General features: G+C 40.9%; 1 protein-coding gene across 1 annotated transcript in view; it reads right to left on the bottom strand.

Annotated features, from left to right (window-relative positions):
• Positions 1 to 1,589: 1,589 nt before the first annotated feature.
• LOC134586526 (cytochrome P450 2C15-like) overlaps positions 1,590 to 24,764 on the bottom strand; it is a 60,570-nt gene continuing 37,395 nt past the window's right edge. The window contains exons 6-8 of the mRNA XM_063442085.1: positions 18,669 to 18,853; positions 11,533 to 11,674; positions 1,590 to 2,262 (exon numbers count right to left, since the gene is read on the bottom strand). Coding sequence (XP_063298155.1) covers positions 2,081 to 2,262; positions 11,533 to 11,674; positions 18,669 to 18,853 — 509 coding nt within the window. The 3' untranslated portion in view covers positions 1,590 to 2,080. The remainder of the gene's footprint in view (positions 2,263 to 11,532; positions 11,675 to 18,668; positions 18,854 to 24,764) is intronic.

Below are 24,764 nucleotides of genomic sequence, written 5' to 3' on the forward strand. Positions count from 1 at the left end.
ACTGAACAATTACCTCCGTTAAGGGGTTAAACATGAAAAGCAAACAGAAAAATGTACTGCTAAACAAATAGCATGTTTATTTTCCATGCAAAAAATATTGTAGAATTCAATTATTTCTGGCTGTATTGATGCAGTGTTGGGCTTAAAGAGTGCCTTTCTTGGTTCACATATTTTTAGTATATAGATCAGCAAGGGTTGACCAAATTAGCCAACTACTATCAATCAAGAATGTCCCGACCCTGCAAATGGAATTTTATTTACCCAATAAAGTGCTGTTTAACTATTTTATGGTTAATCATTTTTTACAAATGTAAAACCTTGTGGGGCCCAGTTCTTGCCATTTTACAAACTTTGTATGGGTAATCAGTCTACCATTAAAGCACTTGCATTCTGTTAGAACACCCTGACTCAGGGTTCCACACCAGCCAAACTAACATACATGATACAATGGAAAACTAACTTAGACAAATCCTTCTCCATCAAACAGTGGTGGTGGGGGGAAAGGTGTGCGGCTTGTGCTTCGATTGCTATGTCTACGTGTATTGGTCAGTAAGCTGCTGATGAGATGGTATGTGGTGCCCCAGACGCTTGCAAGGATATTCCCAAAAATGCTGTTTAAATGCCGGCGGTGCCAGTAGTTAAGGGAGTCCTTTTTTACCTTCATGAAGTTTCGGCTCATGTTTTGGGGATTGGATAACTACACTCTGGGGGATTGCTATAATCACTATACTCCCCTGAGTATAATCACTAAGCTCTTCTAAGAGCTTGTTCCTGTTACGCTCTCTGGACTAAGAGAGGTCTACCCACTGGAAGCTGGATCCTGGTCATAGGTTCAGGGTGGGTAGAAGACGGCGAGATCCCAACCAGCTGTGGCGGTTCGTGGGGCATTCAGTAGTTATGGTGTTCCAGCACAGTGCATATGGTACTCGCAAGTACTAGGAAGCAGCGATTGACGGAGGTACCCGGTCGGGGTACCAGGCGGTCCGTCACAGAGTGTGTATGACTGTCTGCTTGTAATGGAGTATGTGTGACTGTCTGCTTGTGACTATGTGTGTGACTGTGTGCCTGTAACTGTGTGCCTGTAACTGTTTGTGATTGTGTGCCTATCTGCCTTTAACTGTGTGTTTGGCTCTGTGACTGTCTGCCTGTAACTGAGCATGTGTGACTGTCTGACTGTAACTGTATGTGTGTTTGTGACTGTCTGCCTGTGCGTGTGTGTGTGACTGTATACTGGCAGCTTGGTGGGGGGGAGGTGCCGTGAAGACTTTTCTCACAGGGCCCCTAATGGCCTAAGGCCGGCCCTGTCTGCATGAGTCACCCAGTTCTGTGTTTTTTATATATATATATATATGTGGGGTCCTGACAAACATTTTTGCAAAGATACCCCACTAGAAGGGAGCACAATAAAGCATAAATATTAGAAGAGCATTCTTAACCAGTTTAATTATTAAGCTTTTTATCTTCCAAGTTAGGGTTAGGAGTTTATGTAGGGCCAACCAACATTGGGTGTGTTGAGACTTGGTCAGCTTAAATACAATATAGTTATATGGTGTAACTCCAAGCATGAACAACTAAACTGAATCCTTTCTTTTTTAGGATTTAAAAATAAAATAAAAAATGTGTATCTACTTATAAATAAACCTCAAATGTCCTGCTAATGTGATTCTAAAAATGTGGACGTTAGAGTTGCATATTTAGTAAGCCATTTGGAAAACATCACTTGTTATATAATCCTGCTTGCTCCAATCCATGACCTTTAGACTTGGAGATTAAATTAATTTCAAAGAGCTTTTTTTAAAAATTTGGCTGATCAGGTGAAGGTTCGAATTCTAAAACTATTTGCGTGTAGTGCTGGGAACTCTCAGAAACATGTTTTTGAGAGCTCCCAGTGTGACATGCAAATGAGCACAGGTAGGCACCATATTTAAGACATCACACTGCACTTCTGCAGGCATCCTAAGAAATGGATTCTTTGCTACGTATACCATCAGATATGCAGGGTGAAATCCGAAATAGATTAAAAAAAAGTCCAATAGACAAGGAAAAAACAAAAAGCGGTGTTTATGTCCCATACGGGTAATCAAACCCGTGATATTGCACAAATACTATAAAGTGCTGGAGGTGTCACAGCTCCAATTTCAGGAGTAAGATTGACATCAGTTACGCCGGGAGGCAGACGGAAATGAAATTTTTGCAGAAGACTTGTAAAAAAGAGGAACAGTTCCATTTTCGCCAGATTTTCACCAGCACATACTCTACGACCTGCAATTAATATAAATAAATTAGAAAAGCATTAAAACAGGACTGAAAGGTTTTAGATCCACCTATACATATTATATAATTTAGACATATTTTAGAGCTGTATAATCATTGCTGTATTAAAAAAAAAATACAGATTAACCCCTTAAGACCGCAGCCAAATGTACAAGTTGTGATCCAAAAAAACGTAAACAAAACCTGGCATTTGCGCTACATGTCTGTCCAACCATAATTCACCTCTTTCATATTAAATGCACCCCCCATTATTATATATCATTTTATTCAGGGGAAACGGGGCTTTCGTTTAACATCAAATATTTAGGTATGGAACACAATTTAATATGAAAAAAATATTTTAAAAATGGGAGAAAATAAGAATTTTTTAATTTTTTTTAGTTCTACGTGACATTCTAACTGTGAATGTCATAATACTGTTTGCTTTTACTGCAATACAATACACATATTTGTATTCAGCGATGTCTCGCGTGTAAAACAGTACCCCCTATGTACAGGTTTTATGGTGTTTTGGGAAGTTACAGGGTCAAATATAGCGTGTTACATATTTCAGTTTTTTTACATTGAAATTCGCCAGATTGGTTACGTTGCCTTTGAGACCATATGGTAGCCCAGAAATAAGAATTACCCCCATGATGGCATACCATTTGCAAAAGTAGACAACCTAAGGTATTGCAAATTGAGTATGTCCAGTCTTTTTTAGTAGCCACTTGGTCACAAACACTGGCCAAAGTTAGTGTTAATATTTGAAAATGCAAAAAACTAATTTGAACGCAAATTTTGGCCAGTGTTTGTGACTAAGTGGCTACTAAAAAAACTGAACATACCCTATTTGCAATACCCTGGGTTGTCTACTATTGCAAATGGTATGCCATCATGGGGATAATTTTCATTCCTGGGCTACCATACGGTCTCAAAGGCAACCTGGCGAATTTTAATGTGAAAAAACTGAAACGCAAACCTTATATTTGACTCTGTAACTTTTGAAAACACCATAAAACCTGTACATGAGGGGTACTGTTATACTCAGGAGACTTCGCTGAACACAAATATTAGTGTTTCAAAACAGTAAAACGTATCACAACAATTATATCGTCAGTGTAAGTGCCATTTGTGTGTGAAAAATGCAAAAAATGTCACTGTCACTGACGATATCGTCGTTGTAATATATTTTACTGTTTTGAAACACTAATATTTGTGTTCAGCGAAGTTTTCCGAGTAAAACAGTACCCCCCATGTACAGGTTTCATGGTGTCTTGGAAAGTTACAGAGTTAAATATAGTGCTAGACAATGTAATTCCCTGAACTTTTGGCCTGGGTTGGCAGGCAGGTCCTGCAAATTGTAATTAATAAAATGACCTAATTATGTAAAATTATTACATAAATATATGCGTAGAATTATTATATATATATGTGTGTATATATATATGTGTGTATATATATGTATATAATTTTTTTTAATTATTTTTATTTATATATAGGTATATACATAGTGATATATACGTATATACTTATGTATATAGATATATATATTATTTCGTTCTACATGTATTTTGATATCAATATATATAAATTAATTTTAAAATACAGTTAGAACGAAATTACGCATGTTTATATATTTTTTATCTATTTTTTTTTAATTATTTTTTAATTATTTTTTTATTTATTTTTTTAACGTATTTATATATTTATTTATTTTTTATTATATATAAATATGTATATAATGAAAATTATATATATATTTAATCAATATCATTGTACGTGTATTTTGATATTAATATATATATATATAATTATGTATATATTAATATTAAAATACACGTAGACAGTGTATGCATATTTATGTGTATGTGTGTATATGTGTGTATATATATACTTAGATCATATATATAATAAATATATATATGATCTAAGTATATATTATTTATTTTTACACTGTTTTAACTGATTTTATTTTTTTTTTCAGACAGCAGGGGGAGTACCTGTCATTACAGGCACTCCCCCTGCTGGCAATGCCTTGGACGGCTATGCCGTCCATGTGATCGCGGGGTCCTCGCAAGGACCTCGCGATCACATGGCCCTGGGCGGCTGAAGAGGACGCAGGGGGACTCCCTGGGCTCCCAGGTAAGTCCCCCATACCGCGATCGCCGGCGTGGGATCGCCGGCGACCGGGTAAGTACATAAGATCGCAGGACGTACTATGCCGCCCTGCGGCTTTTAGAGCCACCAAAATAAGGACGGCATAGTACGTCCTGCGGTCTTAAGGGGTTAAGAAACAGACACACAAATACAGTTTTACATTTTACAAGGCTACTTAAAATCACTTATCTCAGCAAACAAGTATGGGGATTAAGTTCCACCATATGGCCTTATCATATTAAGCCCACCACTGGATCACTTTACCCCCTATATATATATACAGTGGAACCACGGTTCTGGAACGCACCTGTACTCAAACAGTTCGGTATTCAAATATTTGAGAAAAAAATGTCTCAGTATTAGAACAACATCACACAGCATGTAACTTCGTTGGTATGACACATCGGCCTCCTAGCACTAGACAAAGCAAACAGAGCTAATTTCTGTCTGGGAACAGAGCTCCATTCTGTCAGCAAATAGAACTGACAGGTAAAGTGAAGTTACATTTTAATTTAATTGACATTGTGTTTATTGGTTTTCTGTATAATTTTATGAATTTAAGGTATTATTAATCTGTAAAATGTGTATTAAAATGCTGTACTGTTGGGGTTCTGGAATGGATTCATCTAATTTACATTCACTCTTATGGAAAGATTTGATTCGGTTTTCGAACAACTCGGTTCTTAAACAGCCTTCTGGAATGGATTAAATTCGAGGTCAAAGGCTCCACTTGATATATTTGAAGTAGAGATTGTAGCTGTATTAGTCCAGTGATGCAGATGTAAAATAACAGATGCATTTAGTATCTTGTAATACCTTTTTTACTGGACTAACAGAATATTGCACTCTTGGAATGACAAACATTTTGGGGAACCTCCTTTATTGATTTGGGCTTCCAGTCCCACTACAAAGGTTTTATATGACCCCTTTCCCATCATTATTTTACCATTCTATCATATGTACCCATACCATTCTAATGACATGCTTATTATTATTATTGTAGCGGATTGTGTTTGACTACTAACCACCATCCTTAATTTTGGCTGTGCATAACTTTGATTGTTGCAATATTTTGTTCAATTTCCAACAGTTCGTTACTTTTGAGAAAAGAAGTAACAAGTTGGCTGCTGAAGCATTCGTCTGGTTGTTCGGTAGAAACCCAATTGCAAACCTGTTAAATACCTCTACTGACAAACGGACAAACTACCAAACAACCAGGCCACCCCGGAGAGGAACGTGGCTCTAATTGACATCCTCATAGCTATTCACACTTTCCTGATTGATAACCGCATAATCACACTATATATTCACTGGGTGGGCACTGTTCAGCATACGAACACGTGGCGGTGGCCATCTTGCCATACGAACGCACCAGCGGTGTTTGGTCATCGAGTGTCTGGAACCCAAATCGGAGACTCGACCATGCGAACACTGCAGAGACCTCCATACTTCCACCCAAACGAGGGGAAAAATACGAACCCAGGCAGAGTCCATTGTAGTGACTTATTTTGAGGTTTTCACCACGCGAACGGAGTCTGACCGCAAGGCCAAAACCCATGGCACTCTTTTCGGCTACTACCTCGTGTGTGGTCGGTAAAACGAAGACCTCCAAGAAATTTCCGAACCCCTGAACTGATCTGGGTGATTTTTGAGTATGTTGCTCATCCAGATCAGGGATATCAGGGGATATAAATACAAAAAGAGAAGTCCTGCGCTTAAGCTGCAAGGACTACAACACACATCAGCCCCAATATATAGTAAAAACCAAAGAAAAGAAAATGTTACTTGCGCTTTTTCCTTAATCCCTATGTATATTTAGACAAATGGAGGTCATTTAGTTGCTCCAATGGCCATTGGAGGGATGCCCGCCTGCCAACGTCAAGGCAGACCCCCCCTAAGCGGGTCCTAACACTGACCCTTCAGCCTGCTTCCTTGAGCTTCTGGCAAAGATATCTCTAATGAGACAGAAAGGGGTATTTTTTATATACACCCCTTTACTTATTAACCCTTAATAGGGAACACATGGGATGGGTAGCAGCATTGTAACCAGGCTGTGTGATACAAAGTAAATACAAATACAAAAAGAGAAGTCCTGCGCTTAAGCTGCAAGGACTACAACACACATCAGCCCCAATATATAGTAAAAACCAAAGAAAAGAAAATGTTACTTGCGCTTTTTCCTTAATCCCTATGTATATTTAGACAAATGGAGGTCATTTAGTTGCTCCAATGGCCATTGGAGGGATGCCCGCCTGCCAACGTCAAGGCAGACCCCCCCTAAGCGGGTCCTAACACTGACCCTTCAGCCTGCTTCCTTGAGCTTCTGGCAAAGATATCTCTAATGAGACAGAAAGGGGTATTTTTTATATACACCCCTTTACTTATTAACCCTTAATAGGGAACACATGGGATGGGTAGCAGCATTGTAACCAGGCTGTGTGATACAAAGTAAATACAAATACAAAAAGAGAAGTCCTGCGCTTAAGCTGCAAGGACTACAACACACATCAGCCCCAATATATAGTAAAAACCAAAGAAAAGAAAATGTTACTTGCGCTTTTTCCTTAATCCCTATGTATATTTAGACAAATGGAGGTCATTTAGTTGCTCCAATGGCCATTGGAGGGATGCCCGCCTGCCAACGTCAAGGCAGACCCCCCCTAAGCCTCCATTTGTCTAAATATACATAGGGATTAAGGAAAAAGCGCAAGTAACATTTTCTTTTCTTTGGTTTTTACTATATATTGGGGCTGATGTGTGTTGTAGTCCTTGCAGCTTAAGCGCAGGACTTCTCTTTTTGTATTTGTATTTACTTTGTATCACACAGCCTGGTTACAATGCTGCTACCCATCCCATGTGTTCCCTATTAAGGGTTAATAAGTAAAGGGGTGTATATAAAAAATACCCCTTTCTGTCTCATTAGAGATATCTTTGCCAGAAGCTCAAGGAAGCAGGCTGAAGGGTCAGTGTTAGGACCCGCTTAGGGGGGGTCTGCCTTGACGTTGGCAGGCGGGCATCCCTCCAATGGCCATTGGAGCAACTAAATGACCTCCATTTGTCTAAATATACATAGGGATTAAGGAAAAAGCGCAAGTAACATTTTCTTTTCTTTGGTTTTTACTATATATTGGGGCTGATGTGTGTTGTAGTCCTTGCAGCTTAAGCGCAGGACTTCTCTTTTTGTATTTGTATTTACTTTGTATCACACAGCCTGGTTACAATGCTGCTACCCATCCCATGTGTTCCCTATTAAGGGTTAATAAGTAAAGGGGTGTATATAAAAAATACCCCTTTCTGTCTCATTAGAGATATCTTTGCCAGAAGCTCAAGGAAGCAGGCTGAAGGGTCAGTGTTAGGACCCGCTTAGGGGGGGTCTGCCTTGACGTTGGCAGGCGGGCATCCCTCCAATGGCCATTGGAGCAACTAAATGACCTCCATTTGTCTAAATATACATAGGGATTAAGGAAAAAGCGCAAGTAACATTTTCTTATATCAGGGGATATGCAATTTTGGGTGTAAGTCATAGTCTTGGGGTATATCTCGAAAACGGGTAAAAATGTGTGGTTCAAATGTACAGTCAATTGTGTTATCTCTCAGGCTAAGGGGAGGGGATGTGTGGGATGTAACCAGTCGGTGATTAGAGAATGCCTAATTTTCTGTGGGTGTCTCCCTTGCATGGGAGAATTGCATTAAAGCAGAGTATGTGTCATTAAATATCAGTTCTGCTCCTGATACTGTGTGTCGTCCAGTTATTGGGAAATGTGATGGGATATTTGTGGATTATTTTATTTACTGCTTATGCTGTTCTTCCTGTGATAATTTACTTGATCCTGAGCAACTCTTGGAATACCAGCGGAGAAAGTCTATGTTAAACTAGCGCTCCACTACAATTATTATTATTATTATTATTATTATTATTATTATTATTATATCTGCATATACAATAGCATGTGTAGATGTGATTTCCTATACTTAGGAGCATGTGCAAAATTATGTGTTTTGTGTATGTATATATGTGTATTTATTACAAGATTGTATATATGTCTTCATTCACATTCTAGAATCTTAACCCCTTAAGGACCAAACTTCTGGAATAAAAGGGAATCATGACGTGTCACGCACGTCATGTGTCCTTAAGGGGTTAAAGGAACACTCAATGTTAATCTTCCTAAACTGTAATTTTTATAACTCTCCCACTTCAGTACCATTCCCTGCCCTGTTTGTTTGCTTGATTTTTTTGTCTTTCTTGCCACTCTGATACTCACACAGAATATTTAGGAGCCCCTTTAAAAAATGTGTTTATTTTCTTTGTTTTCTTACCCTAATGAGACCTGTGTATTATCTGCTCTCATGACACTTTAACCACTGTATTCCAATGCAACTTTGAAGTCTATGTGTAATTTTTGCTCAGAAATCTATGAGACTTGAGAAAGGGAGATTCTTCTGAAAGCCTGTCAATCTAAAATTCTGTTAGTCCAATAAAAAGAGGTCTTGCACAGCACGAATGATAGACAGACAGACAGATACAAATTAGAATGCTAGACAGACAGATAAAAAGTAGAATGTCAAAATCTTTTCTGGCAACTATAAGAAATGTGCTGATGTGTTTGGAAATACAAAATATATAAAAGGCATGCCAATTGCAAAGAACTTGTCTGTATGTGGGTTTGCTACTCCGACCTCTTCCAATTACTATAGTGAACTATCAGCAAGTTGTAGTGGTGATTGTCTGAACATATGTGAGGTAGAGTAAGTTTTCAAAGCAAAAGCACTGAAATGAACTCAGTCATGGAGTCTCAGAAAACCTCAGTCACTAATGAGTTAAAAGACATCTGTCAGTCTAATACAGAGTCCCTGCAAGAGTCCCTGCAAGGCTGTAATTTAGCTACAGTGTCTATATGTCACAATACCCGTCTCTTACAGCGCAGTGCAATCACAGAAATTATGTATCTTCTAAAGTCTCATGCACATCCACTCATCTCTAGCTTCCAGGCAGTGGCGTACTAAGGAGTCTCCACGTTCGTTTTACCTCCAGCAGCAGCAGGTATTCTGTTCTCACACACACAGCATACACTATACACACACACTACACAAACACACACGCTGCGTACACAAACACACACTGCATACACTATACACACACTGTATACACTAAACATACATACTGCATAGACTATATACACATACACTGAACACACTATACACACACACTGCATACACTATACACACACTACAAACACACACACTGCCTGAACTACACAAACACACATACTGCATCTACTACACACACACACTGCATACACTACATAAACACACACACTGCATACACAACACAAACACTGCATACACTACACAGACACTGATTACACTACATAAACACACACACACTGCATCCAGTATACAAACACACACTGCATACACTATATACACACACACTGCATCCACCTAACAAACACGCACACTGCATACACTACACACACAGGCACACTGCATACAGTATACAAACACAAACACTGCATACACTATACAAACACAAACACTGCATACACAATACAAACACACACTGCATACACAACACAAGCACACACTGCATCCACTATACAAACACACACTGCATCCACTATACAAATACACACACTGCAATATACTACACACACACACTTATACCAGTGTGTCTGTGTATCTGTTTGTGTATCTATGTATCTGTTTTTGTGTCTGTGTTTGTGTTTGTATCTGTGTGCCAGTGTTTTCTATGTGTGTGTGTCTGTGTATCTATATGTGTGTCTGTGCCTATGTGTGACTGTGTGTCTGTATGTGTGTCAGTGTTTGTCTGTATCTGTGTATGACTGTGTTTCTATGTATCTGCATTTGTGTACCTATGTGTCTGTGCATCTGTATGTGCCAGTGTGTGCATCTGTGTGTCTATGTTTCTGCATGTGTGCTAGTGTGTGTGTTTAACAGTACACACAAATAGACCACTGCATCCAAATTTCAACAATACATGCAAACACACTACATTCACTCACACATGCTCCATACAAAAACATGCTTACATTCAAACACACAAACACTGATCAGTGATAAATACATTGAAAAATACAAACACTGCCCAGTGCTAAATGCATTAAAGGGACACTGTAGGCACCCAGACCACTTCAGCTGATTGAAGTGGTCTGTGTGCATTGTTTGCACCTAGTGCGGCAATGTTAAACATTGCAATGTTTACATTGCAGCTCTAAGTCTGCCCACAGTGGCTGTCTTGCAGACAGCAAATAGAGGGCTTCCTGAATCAAAATGGACCTTGGTCCGGTATCTGACACTGGACGCCCTCATGCTCTGCACGATGGCCACCAGGGTCAGATTTTCCTATTGGGAGGTCTACTGTACGTGCAGCATTTGCCACACATGCGCCTTAGCACCCACTCGTCGGAGCGTCGAACCAGTGCTGAGGGACATCAGGGCTGGGAAAAGGTAAATAAGTAAAGGGATTATTTTACCCTTTATTTACCTGGGCGGGGGGGGGGGGGGGATATTAGGTTGGGGAGGCAGGGGGAGCTATAGTGCCAGGATTACAGCGTTGTATTCCTGGCACTATAGTATCCCTTAAAATAAAATTACAACCAGGGAAAAGGGGGGTGCCAAATATAGGATCTGCCCCGGGTGCCAAATGCCCAAGGTACGCCCCTGCTTCCAGGTGTTTCATTATGAGATCATATATGACTTGGAGCCCATTAGTGTCCTATTATGTGTTGCTCTTTGATGATGTATACACATTTGAGATCATGGTCCTCTGTAACAAATCACAATCCAGTATAGAGTATATATAGTTCCTGGTAGTCCTTGTTTCTTTGCTCTGTCATAGTTCTTGTTACCTGAGAGAGTGTTTATACTGTGTATTAGATTCCCTGTGTTCTGATCTTCGGCTTGTTTGACTATTCTGTAATCTATAATCTGTAAAACTCTATTCCTAACACTATGCCAGTATATTATTTGCACTTAGTTGGATGTTCTCTATCCTCTCCCTAAAGAGTAGACATGAACACCCAGTCTTTCTCTTGATACATCACATTTCTTATATTCAGATTAAAAATTTGTAAAATATTGATATTTTCTTATTACCTGCAGAAAATGGCATAAAAGCATCCTTCTTCACAAAATTCCCTCTTGAGTCAAGAAAATGATTTGGATTAAAATTGTCTGGTTCTGCAAACTGTGTCTTGTCATGAAGAACAGAGTATAACAAAGGGATTATATGAGTTCCCTAGAAAAAAATATCAATATTAATGGAAATAGAAAGAGAATGGCATTGCATTAAGTGCTGGAGAAGATCATTGTTTGGTTCATTGAAGGAGCTTTTCCTTTGTGTAAATGTCTCTTCTTGTCTTGGTAAATAACTAGGGTTATATTGCTATTTAAATAAAATAAAAAATAAAAAAATTGTCCAACACTATCCCAGCAGTTATTTTGAATAATAATATGAATGTGCAAATCGATGTATTCAAAACTCACTGTGTCAAATAGTCATTTTCACAGTGCATCATTCACTTCCAAAATTCACATAATTTTCATTGCACTCAAAATTTCAATGGCATCATGGTAATTAAAAAAGTAACTGATCTAGTATCTGTGACTGTCCTGACCTTGGGGGAGGGGTGGAGAGATATGACAGACACAAACCATATGACCATGTGTCTGTCCTGCATATTATCCCCTGGGTCAGAATGTTTATTTTGCCACTATGTTGTGTGTGGGGGGAGGAGGGAGTTTGCATAAACCAGGTGGATGACTGGGTTCCCAGGATTATGGTGCTGCTATCCATCTCACGGTGGCCCCTACCGTGGATGCAACACACACCAAAGAGGGGAGCGCAAACAGCATTTATGTGCACAAAGTGATATCACATATTTATTTGAAGAACAAGTGAGCAAGCTTTTCGGGCATAGCTCTTTCTCAATGCATCTTGTCCTTTGATACATATAAAAAGAGCTATCCCCAATACCCAGTTCACATGTTCAATAAATAAATATATGGTAGCAATTTGTGCACATATATGCTGTTTGCACTTCCCTCATTTTTATCTATTGTGTTTTTTTTAATTGGATCTAGATACCAGCATTATATTAATTTGTAGCTTTTTTCAATAATGGTGGTAAATATGGAAATCTTGCAGTATCTCTCAAAATTTTCCTCCATTCATGAGTCTCAATTTCTAAATCTAAATCACACTCCCAGAGTATCCATTAGCATTTTTTTCCATTATAGTAGGCGCACAGCAAAGGGTGATATTACATCAGATGTTGAGTCACTAGAACTAAAGAGTCATTCAAATGTTGTTAATTCAGGATGCCTGTGGACCCCATACATTACTTCATCAAAGATAATGATTTTCTGAAGATGGTAACACAAAAGTATCTTTCAAGTAGCTGAGTGTTTACTACCTCTGATTCACACCCTAAGACTTCTCTAAGGCTGCACCATTCCTATGGAACACCCTTCCCCTCTTTGTTAGACTTTCACCCAGTCTCCACTCATTCAAAAAATCTTTAAAAACACACTTCTTCAGGAAAGCATATCAATTAAACTGTGAACAGCTTTCTCTCCCCACACCCGGATTCCTTTCCTGCAATTGTCATCAAAACAAAACACTAAGAGGGGGGCATTGTTTGACCGCCGACCCGGGTGGCTGCATAGAGTCAGAGCTCTGCACCTGAAGCTCATAATATAGCCCTGTAATCAGCTCCAACCTGCACAAAAAGCACGGACCATGCTCTGGTACGGATGTCCATCTGCAAGCATGCCAAAAAGGGCCACAAAGAAGCTCCATCAGTGGTTGACATGCTCACCTTGCAAAGGCCTACTGCACATAGCACACCGGCAGACTCCAGTCCCAACAGGATGGACTCACAGGGACCTGCCAGATCGACTGACTCCACAGGTAATCCCTCCGAGGCCATTGGTGGAAGTCAAAGGGTACCTGGCATCTGAAATTGCCTGCACGTCCGCGAAGTGAAGGCCAAAACCTCCGCCATCGGGGCCTGCACCACAGCGATAGAGCGATGCATGGCACACGTGGTCTTGGCCCATAATGGAGCCGCAAGCCTCACCAACAAACTCCTACACAGATCTGGAGATCGAACTAGAAGACGTCTCAAATAGATCAAGGCGCAATAACCTGCGCATCTGTGGCCTGCTAGAATCGGTGGGGGAGGTGGAAATAGAAGCTTCCCTTGTAACCTGCTTTCACCAAAGTCTGCCAGATATCCTTGAACACCAATGACTAGTCGACAGAGTCCACAGATCCCTCAGGCCAGAAGCTCCGAAGAAGAGCCCAACCAGAGATGTTATTATGAAGTGGCATTATTTCAAACAAAGGAGGTCATCTTGAGACACAGCAGGACACATACCTATACATATGAAGAGACTGACCTACAACTGTACCAAGATGTCGTCCTGGCCACACTCATCCACTGGCGGGAATGGAAATCTGTAACCGACCTGCTGCGCAAGAAAGGTCTCCGTTTTGCATGGGGCTACCTGTTCAAGATCCTAGTGTTCAACGGCCCAAAACCAGCGGTGCTGCTGCCATCTATGGACATATTCACATTCTTGAAAGATATAGATATTGAAGTCCCCGAAGATATGCTCCTTCCATCTGACCGGCCTGAGCTGCAGACCAAACATTTTACATCGTGAAGCCCCAAAAAGGGAGAGGATTTGATCTACCAGGGACTTATACCCCAACAGAGAACCCATGAGATATATGTATAGCGGAAGCATTGAGGCATACGACATGACCGAAGATTTATTTATCAGGACCGACGGACAATAGAGTTAGGCCTTGAGTAGACTCCCCCCCCCCCTTACACAAAACATACCTAGGCTTCCCCACCCCTGCCACTGTTAACTCAGACAGGACTGCTTCGCTGGAGCATGACCCGCTCCTGGCAAAGGAATATCCAGACGCAGACCCCGAACACCTCACTCAGAATGAGACCGACGTTGGTTTCTCTATTGGTGTACATATCCACTCACAGGTCATCTTAGGGTTATGTTACATTAATATGAGCTTTGCCGGGGTGCTAGATGGCTGAGCCCCCCTTCTCAGAGACGCACAGATAAAGGAAAGAATCCAACAGGAGATTACACAATATTTCCAGACGAATGACACTCCTGACATTTCGCCAACAATGCTATGGGCAGCGCACAAGACTGTAATACAGGGGCAGCTGATAAAAATAGCAACCCAACAAAAAAGAACAAATACAACAGACTGACTGAACTGCAAAAACAGATACGCAAAACAGAAAAAAACTGAAATGTAACATAAGCAGACAGCAACCCAAACCATGACCATGAAACTGAGGACAATTAGGCGACTGAAAAGGGACCTGATAATAGATGAAGTGAGCAGAGAAGTAGTCCGAGCAAAAAGACTGTTATACGAAAAGTCCAATAAAATGGACACACTCCTTGCGAGGGCCCTTAGACATAAAAACAACACCTCTTTTATCACTGCCATAAAAATCACCCAGGGAACGGTCCTTAATAACCCCCAAGATATAAATGCAGAATTTACACGATTTTTCACCACAGTATATAGCCACTCTCCCACATTGGCTGTTGACAATAGCACTTACGCAGCAACCGTAGCGGCTTTCCTATACAAGGCCCAACTCCCGCGGCTATCAGAGGAACTGACTGCCCCTTGGGTGCACCTATCGAATTAGACTAAGTTGAATGAGCCATAACCGGGTTAAAAGGGAACAAGGCCCCAGGATCCGACGGGTTTGACGGTGCCTATTACAAGACTTTTAAGGAAAACCTAATACCACATCTGGCCAAGATGTATAAACGATAGATGGAGGGAGAGACTCAAAACCTTGACCTGTCTATGGCAGACATAACCCTCATCCCCAAACCGGGTAGAGATGGCACAAATGTCACCAATTACCACCCATATCCCTCTCAAATTGTGATCTGAAAGTCTATGCCAAACTACTGGCCACCCGTTTAAATCCCCTCCTCACTAAATGTATCCAAGCAGATCAAGTGGGATTTGTTCCCACCTGAAAACTGTATGAAAATACACGGTGAGCAGCTGATCTAATATGGTGGGCTGAGAGATCTCCAACGCCTTCTATGCTCCTTCCCCTGGACACAGAGAAGATGTTCAACAGAGTCCAATGGCACTATATATTCACGATCTTGAATAAGATGCACTTGTCAGCTGCCTTTGTAATGGCGGTTTGATCTCTTTACACAAATGCCAGGGCACAAACAATAATACCTGGAGCAACCCCATAACCTTTTGAGCTGAAAAATGGCATGCACTAGGGTTGCCCATTATCCCCTTACTACACCTAATCAGAGCAAACCCACGAATTAAAGGAATTAAAGTGGCATTGGATGAGTTTAAAGTATCCACATATGTGGACGACGTCCTATTCACCCTCACTGACCTGACAGACTCAGTCCCTTGTCTCCTTGACCTGTTGGAAACATACAAGCAGGTTTCGCGATATAAAATTAATATCAATAAGTCTGTAGGCATGCCCCTAAGAATGTCAGAGACAGATGTTACATGGTTAGGAGATATGACCAAACTGAAAATCAGCCCGCAGCCCATTAAATATCTGGGCTTCAAATTGACGTCGAACCCCAACAAATAATATGCAGAAAATCACCTGCGCATTATCCACACCTTACTAAACGTCTTAGACACATGGCATGAGAAACCCGTCTCGTGGATAGGGCAACTCCACAGTATAAAAATGAACCTCATGCCACGTCTTCTGTTACCAATAAAATTAACTAAGGGAGACCTGAAAACGCTTCAGACAGCAATAGATTACTTTATTTGGGCTAGAAAGAGGCATAGAAGAGCGAGGCAAACCTTATATACCCCCAAGAGTAGAGGGAGACTGGGACTACCCAACCTCCACCTTTACTACTTATCGGCTCAACTGGCGTAAATAGTGGAATGGCACTCGCCACCCGAAGCTCACAGATGGGCTGATCTAGAAACGCTACTCATGAGTACAGACCTCCCAGTTCTGGATTTGGGTTCCAAGAGCAGATAGAACGGAGCTCCACACTAGCTGCCCATCAATTTTAAACTCAATCATGGCCCACAAATATTCACTAACAAACACACCATCACCACTGACGCCATACCTCTGAAATAAAGTATTTGAACCCGGACTGACTGCCAGAGACTTCAAGGGTATTGAAAATACGGGCATGCAACGCTACTAACACTTATACCATGCAGACACATTTAGAACCTTCGATGACCTAAAAACCCTAGCCCCGTTAACCGCTAAGGGCCACTTTATGTACATTCAATTATGGGATTTCACCAGACGTCCCCAATTGAGGGCCGCGGCCAGGGTCAAGCTGACCTTTTATGAAAACTGTATATGTCAGAGGGACCACGTACCAGCTTCATCACACTTCTATACACACAATTACGCGCACCAGTCGGCGTCAACCAAACACCTACATATGTCTCACAATGGGAGACGGAACTACACCAGACTTTAGAGAGCGGGGACTGGCAAGACATCTGGGAGGGAGCAGGAAAGACTTCCATCTGCGTAATACACCAAGAACAATGTTATAAAACACTCATGAGGTGGTACACCACACCGGTCAAACAATGTAGAATGGGCAAAACACCCACAGATACATGTTGGAGGTGGTGGGGGGAGAAGGGAGCATACATACACATGTGGTGGACATGTCAGAAAGTGGTGCGCTTAATTGGTCCTACACAGACCAATTGAGCATGATCCCTGGACTTTCTTTATAGCAAAACCAATGGCCGGGCTAACTAAGAGAGAACAACAAAAAAAAAATTAGTAAACAAACTGAATCTGGAAGCTAGGAGAGCAATGACACAGACATGGCTACAAGTGGACATGCCACAGATGGGCAGGGTCACTCGCAACATTACAGAGGCACATCTCATGGACAAACTCACAGCACAAGTACGAAACACATATACACTCTTTCTTAAAGTCTGGGAGCTTTGGGAAGACTACACTAACCGTTTAGAGGAGTGGCGACACAGAGATGTAAGCTACTTCTGCCCCGGATGGAGATGGGCACCCCCACCACTCATCCCTTCCCTAGGTGTTTCCACTATTTTCCCGCTTCACTCCTCTCATTTAGTCAGTCTGATTCTACCTTCTTTTGTGAAAGAATTATACAATTGTTCATTCATGCATAGGGTGCACACGAGTGAACTAAGTGCAATGGAGCACCACAAGCAGACCCAGAATAAACTCAAATGCAGCTATACATTGAAGGCTTAGCGCTAACTTTCCCTTGATATAGTGCAACTATCTCATCTTTGTGCATGAATGAAGTATGTAATATAGACCAGTTCACTCAGTATATAAACAGGTTGTGAAGTGTATGCATGAAGCTCTGAGATACCAGTGTTACCATAAATGTGAAATCTGTTAAATGTTTATCCCTATGTTAATTCACTGTGCTTTATTGTACAAAATACTTATTGACTGCCCTGCATTTTGTCACTCTCACTTGATATGCATGATGTGATAAATAAAGAAAGATAAATAAAGAAAAAAACACTAAGCCCTCAGTGAATACTATCAAGCAACCTACTTTTCTATCCTACCCTTACCTTTTGTGTCACTATACCTCACTCCCTCTAGCAAGTTAGCTCATTGAGCAGGGCCCTCAACCTCTCTGTTTGTTCAGCTTGTCTGGTTAAAAACACGTGTCTCTTAGTCCACCCATTGCACAGTGGTGCAGAATTGTCGGCGCTTTAAAAAATAATATTATAATAATAATGTAGGTTATTAGCTACACTGGCTAAAGAGCACCACTAAAGAACTCCACTAAGCAAATTATTCTGGATGTCAGTAAAAATGTGAGTTTCTTACAATAACAGATGTAGATATGTCTTTGGTATGTAGACCATCTCTGTAAACACATTTTGTACACAGGAGATAGGTGTGGGCAATAGATGGCAGCAAGCTGTTGACCATAGCTTTGACTTGATCAAAGGATATCAGTGAGATGCCATGGATCACATGCTGTACTCAATGTCAATACAACCACGAGGAGAATATCATTTTAGGCTATGGGCAAATTGAGCTGTTTTGCTTGCTATAGTTTAATAGTTAAAGTTAATAATGAGCCCCTGTCCCCTATTAAACTCTAGTTTGCAAATAACATTTTTGTAGTGTGGGACTTGAGTAGTAAGTTAAATAATGAAAACTTACTTTTGGAATGAAATATCCCTTGAAATTGACATCTTTAGTCGTTTCATGAGGCAAATTCATGGGTACAATGCTGGCAAATCTCTGGATTTCATGTATAACAGCGGTGGTATACGGCATCTTGAAGCGGTGATCATATCTAGGAGGTGAAGAGCCTATCACACTAGAAATCTCATCTTGAATCTTTTCTGCAAGCATTAAAAATATATAGATTTATGTAGAGGAACATTACAAATTAATTTAAAAATCAAAAATCTTCGAAAGATTTTCTCCCAATGTTTGCAGTATATTGGAAAAAAAAAAGATTTCACATAAAAGGTACTATTTTAGATTATATATAAATATTGAATGATGGGCATTCTTGAGTCTCACTGAAAATAAATTAATTGAATATATTATGTTCTGATAAAATAATATTTTCTTGATTTCCTTAAAACTTAGTTAATGTTATTGCAAAATTAGTGCATCACTTGTGAGGGGAAATTGCATGTAAAACTTGAATAGTGTATATTTTTTTTTCTAAAGAAAGGGGTGTACAATCCATCGGGGCATACTGGTAGGTATATGAAGTGTGGCAAAGATGCCTCTGCCACGAGCTCCTGAAGGAACCTGCTGGCTAGCCTCCTGTCCAAGGACTGTGGGCCATGTAAAAGACCTGTTAAAAGACTTTGTGTGGTTTCCCTGTATTGTTTGGCAACCAAACAAACCAATGAACTGTGGACCTCCTCTGTGCTGTTAACCCCTATTGACCTCTTCTGACACCTCAATCATCATGGAGTCTAAGTGTTTGGCTGGGTTGCCGCTGTTCGTATGCACGAACATGTGGGAACTGAGTTTGTGGCCATCTTGTTCACACGAACGCAGGCAGTGGTGTTTGGTCGTCAAGTTCATGGAACTAAAATCGGAACACTAACTCCCGAACACCGCTGAACTTTGATGGACGCCTGCTTTGTTGCTATGCATGTCAGGAGAGTGGCATTCAGTAGGGTTGTTCACATGTACTACCCATTTTCTTATGTGCCATGTGTGCGGTTGGTCAAAAGTTGACCTCCAAGGAAAATCCGAAACACTGAACCGATCGGAGTGATTTTTGGATATGATGGTCAGGGCTATCTGGGGATGTGACTCTTGAGGGGTTTACATGGATTTTGGGGGTACTTTTGGAATGTTGTGAAATTGTGTGTTTTTCTGTACCTGGAGATAATTGAGTTTGTACAGTTCTTGATCTCTCAGGCACAGAGGAGGAGTATTAGAAAACAAAACTGCTAACTATAATAGAAAACAGAAAAGAGGGAGTCAGACTGTTAGACAAAAGCTCTGAAACTGGAAAGATATAGGGATTCACCAAGAACCTATGAGAGAATATAGACAGATTATAGATACTATACAAGATAGTAACCGTTATCCAGGAGCTTACTTAGTAGAATAAATGAAATAAATTAAATACAAATTAATAAAACATTGAATTTAATAAAACTGGAGAGTGAAAAGAGTAATCTAAAATATATAGATATAGTCCTTAATTATGCTTTGTATGGATTAACCCTTAAATGTCTAATATAACTGTATAGTGAGACACAATTGTGTGGAACCCAAGTAGGTAGAAATAATATATGAAAAAAAATAGGATAAATTGTAACCTTACTGCTCAATTGCAGAAATAAAAATAGAAATAAGTATCAATTTAGAGGATACAATAACCAGATGGTTATATATATATATATATATATATATATATATATATATATATATATATATATATATATATATCGCTGGAAACAACTGTAGGTATCAAAGTATTATTTATTATAAATTATTAAAAATCGAAAGTTCAAAAAATGAAGTAAATAACATATCCACAATGTTAATGCCAGTCAATTACGGGTAAAAAAATGCAAGACCACCTTATAATTAAGTATAGATGGATGCGGCACACCAACAGGGAGATAGCTGGATATTAGTGTGAATAAAACAACAATGTGCCACACGTGCAAAAAATTCTTAAAGTGAACATGTATACAAAAAAATCCAGACATATTCTCCTCTACAAGGTGTGTTGTATAATGCTTAAATGCATCCTAATAGCTATAATATAGCTACTGTATATTTATACACCTATATCAGTGCCTATAGCGCTGAAGATAAACCACAATCTGATAAACATATCTTATAAATCATTATAAAACAGACTGCAGATGGCCAGACCTATTGCTTAATATATGTTACTTGAACTTAAATAATATCTGACGCACTGTAACAAGTCAAATAATGGACAAGATAGTTACCGTTCGTCAAAACTGAAGCCAAATAGTGTCTAATTACATCCAAGGAATTATTATATTGTGTATAAAGAACTAGCTATAACTGGAGCCATGGTGAGCCCCTGATAAGTAAATACTGGACATTCCAGACATACTGATATTAAAGACCATATATAAACTAATTCTAATCTAAATGAACACATAACTAGCAATATAGAGTCTACATCCAAAATCTGATCCGACTCGAATACCAATATAATACCATATACTGTGCTCTTGGACTTACATACAGAAGTGCTATGATCTTATGTCACTACATCAGACAAAAGATCCAGCATAGAAAAAATGAACCTCAATTTACAAAAAAATAGAAAAAGTGTTGTATTCATTAAGGCCTTTAGGTGTGACCGTATCAAGTGTAAAAATCCAATATGCTTCCCCTTGAAGCAATAATCTAGATCTGTCACCCCCATGGGGTAAAGGAGGGACATGATCTATGGCCATAAATTTGAGTGTGGGAAGTCTATGGGAAGCTGCCAAGTAGTGTTTGGCCACTGGCTTGTCAGTTTTTTGATCTCTGAAGGCCGTCATGATGCTGGACCTGTGTCCTCGAATGCGGTCACGTAGGGTTAGGTCCATCTTCCCCACGAACGATAATCCACATGGGCATGTTATAAGGTAGATCACATGATCCGTTGTACATGTAATATCGTGTGGGATGGTGAATCTTTTCCCACTGTGAGCATGAGCAAAGGAGTTTCCAGAGTTCATATTGCTGAAGGTGACACAGCCGCTACATCTGTCGCATCCAGATTTCTTGTGTATTGTACTCTTCTTGAATTTTTGTATGGGATAACTGCAAATTAGAATATCTCTTAGACTCTTATTTCTTTTGTAACTGATGATAGGTTTCTTACAGAATATAGTAGGTAAGTATTGATCTGAGCCCAGTATATCCCAATGCTTATTTAGATTTACGTGTAGAACCCGGATTTGTGTAGAACCCGTATGGTATGTGAGTGGTAGTGATGTACCACGGCGGGTGAACATATGCGCGGTTCGATCCGCCCCCTATTCGTCATCATTGAGTAAACTTTGACCCTGTGCCTCACAGTCAGCAGACACATTCCAGCCAATCAGCAGCAGACCCTCCCTTCCAGACCCTCCCACCTCCTGTACAGCATCCATTTTAGATTCATTCTGAAGCTGCATTCTTAGTGAGAGGAGGGAAAGTGTAGCTGCTGCTGATTTGATAGGGAAATGGATAGCTAGGCTAGTGTAGTCAGTGTCCACTACAGTCCTGAAAGACTCATCTGATCTCTGCTGTAAGGACAGCACCCCAAAAAGCCATTTTTAGGGCTAGAACATCAGTCGGCTTTTTTTCCCTGTGTAATTTCAGTTGCCTGCCTGCCAGCTTCTGTGTCAGGCTCACAGTGGATACTGTGCCCACTTGCCCAGTGCCACAAATCATATCTGGTGTCACAATAGCATGCATTTAAAAACAAAACATTTTTTTTCATTGTAATAGATTGAATAGCAGTTAGTTGTCTGCAAGCGTCTGTGTGTCAGGCCTACAGTGTGTACACAGCCAACCTCTGCCAGTGCACAGTGCCACTCATATCTTGTGTCACTATAGCGTGCATTTAAAAACAAAAACATTTTTTGACTGTAATATAATAGCAGTCAGTGTTCTTCATAAGTTTGTGTCAGGCTTACAGCATGTACTCTGCCAACCTCTGCCAGTGCACAGTGCCACTCATATCTGGTGTCACAATAGCTTGCATTTAAAAACTAAAAAAACGTTTTTGACTGTAATATAATAGCAGTCAGTGACCATCATAAGTGTGTGTCAGGCCTACAGCGTGTACTCTGCCAACCTCTGCCAGTGCACACTGCCACTCTTATCTGGTGTCGCAATAGATTGCATTTAAAAACCCCAAAACGTTTTCACTGTTATAGATTGAATAGCAGTTAGTTGTCTTCAAGCGGGTGTGTCTGGCCTACAGCGTCTAGTCTGCCAACCTCTGCCAGTGCACATTGCCACTCTTATCTGGTGTCACAATAGCATGCATTTAAAAACCAAAACACTTTTTTGACTGTAATATATAAGCAGTCAGTGTCCTTCATAAGTGTGTGTCAGGCCTACAGCATGTACTCTGCCAACCTCTGCCACTGCACAGTGCCACTCATATCCGGTCTCACAGTAGCTTGTACGCATAGTACCACTAATCCAAAAAAAAATGACAGGCAGAGGCAGGCCACCCCGCAGGGGCCGTCATGGTCGTGGTGCTGTGATTCCCTTTTGCCCTAGAATAATGCCCAGTTTTCAGAGGCCACGTACCCTGAACTTGAAAAGTTCTGAGGACATAGTTGACTAGCTAACACAGGACACCCAATCTTCTACAGCTTCCGCTCGGAACCTTGACGCACCATCCTCCTCCAGGAATTCAACACTCCTAATGTTCGACCACCTGCTCCAACAAGAAAAAGCCATTAATGAATATTTGTATGTCCGGGGTGCTAGGACAGCCTCTGCTGAGCTGGGAATTTTTTTGCCAGGTTACTGGACGCTCATGCGCAATGCCTGTAGGCTCATGCGTCCTTTTGAGGAGGTGACAAACCTAGTCAGTCGCACCGAAGGCACCATCAGCGATATCATACCATTTGTTTTCTTCCTGGAGCGTGCCCTGCAAAGAGTGCTGGATCAGGCCGTAGATGAGCGTGAAGAGGAAGAGTGGTGGTCACCATCACCACCAGAAACAGCCTTATCAGCATCGCTTGCTGGACCTGCGGCAACGCTGGAAGAGGATTGTGAGGAAGAGGAGTCAGAGGAGGAATGTGGCTTTGACGAGGAGGAGGAAGACCAACCACAACAGGCATCCCAGGGTGCTCGTTGTCACCTATCTGGTACCCGTTGTGTTGTACGTGGCTGGGGGGAAGAACATACCTTCATTGAGATCACAGAGGAGGAGGAATGGGAAATGAGCAGCTCGGCATCCAACCTTGTGCAAATGGGGTGTTTCATGCTGTCGTGCTTGTTGAGGGACCATCGTATAAAAAGTCTGAAGGAGAACAACCTGTACTGAGTGTCCACACTACTAGACCCCCGGTATAAGCAGAAAGTGACTGAAATGTTACCAAATTACAACAAGTCGGAAAGGATGCAGCATTTGCAAAATAAATTAAAAAGTATGCTTTACACAGCGTATAAGGGTGATGTCACAGCACAACGGGAATCTAACAGGGGAAGAGGTGAAAATAATCCTCCTCCTCCCACGACCACGCCGGCAAGGACAGGACGCTTTACAGACGTGTTGTTGATGGAGGACATGCAGAGCTTTTTAAGCCCTACGCATCGCCTCAGCCCTTCGGGATCCACCCTCAGAGAATGACTCGACCGACAGGTAGCAGACTACCTCGCCTTAACTGCAGATATCGACACTCTGAGGAGCGATGAACCCCTTCACTACTGTGTGTGCATGCTTGACCTGTGGCCTGAGCTATCCCAATTTGCGATAGAACTTCTGTCCTGCTCCGCTTCAAGTGTCCTGTCAGAAAGGACAGGAGGTATTGTCAATGAGAAGAGAAGTCACCTAGGTCAAAAAAGTCTAGATTACCTCAACTTTATTAAGATGAATGAGGGATGTATCCCGAACGGACTGACAGTGGGCGATACATTAGACTAAAAAAAGGCCTGATGAGATGAGCTGCCTTGGGCTAAAAATGGTCCACACGCTGCTGTATTTTAGCTCTGAATGCCGTCTGACTTGCGTGACTTATCCGCCACCAACTAGGGTTCAAGCCGCAATGTTTTAGGGCACTTTCTGCCTGGGAAACA

The sequence above is a fragment of the Pelobates fuscus genome, chromosome 2, assembly GCF_036172605.1.
Source record: "Pelobates fuscus isolate aPelFus1 chromosome 2, aPelFus1.pri, whole genome shotgun sequence".
In the NCBI taxonomy this organism is placed as follows: Eukaryota; Metazoa; Chordata; class Amphibia; order Anura; family Pelobatidae; genus Pelobates; species Pelobates fuscus.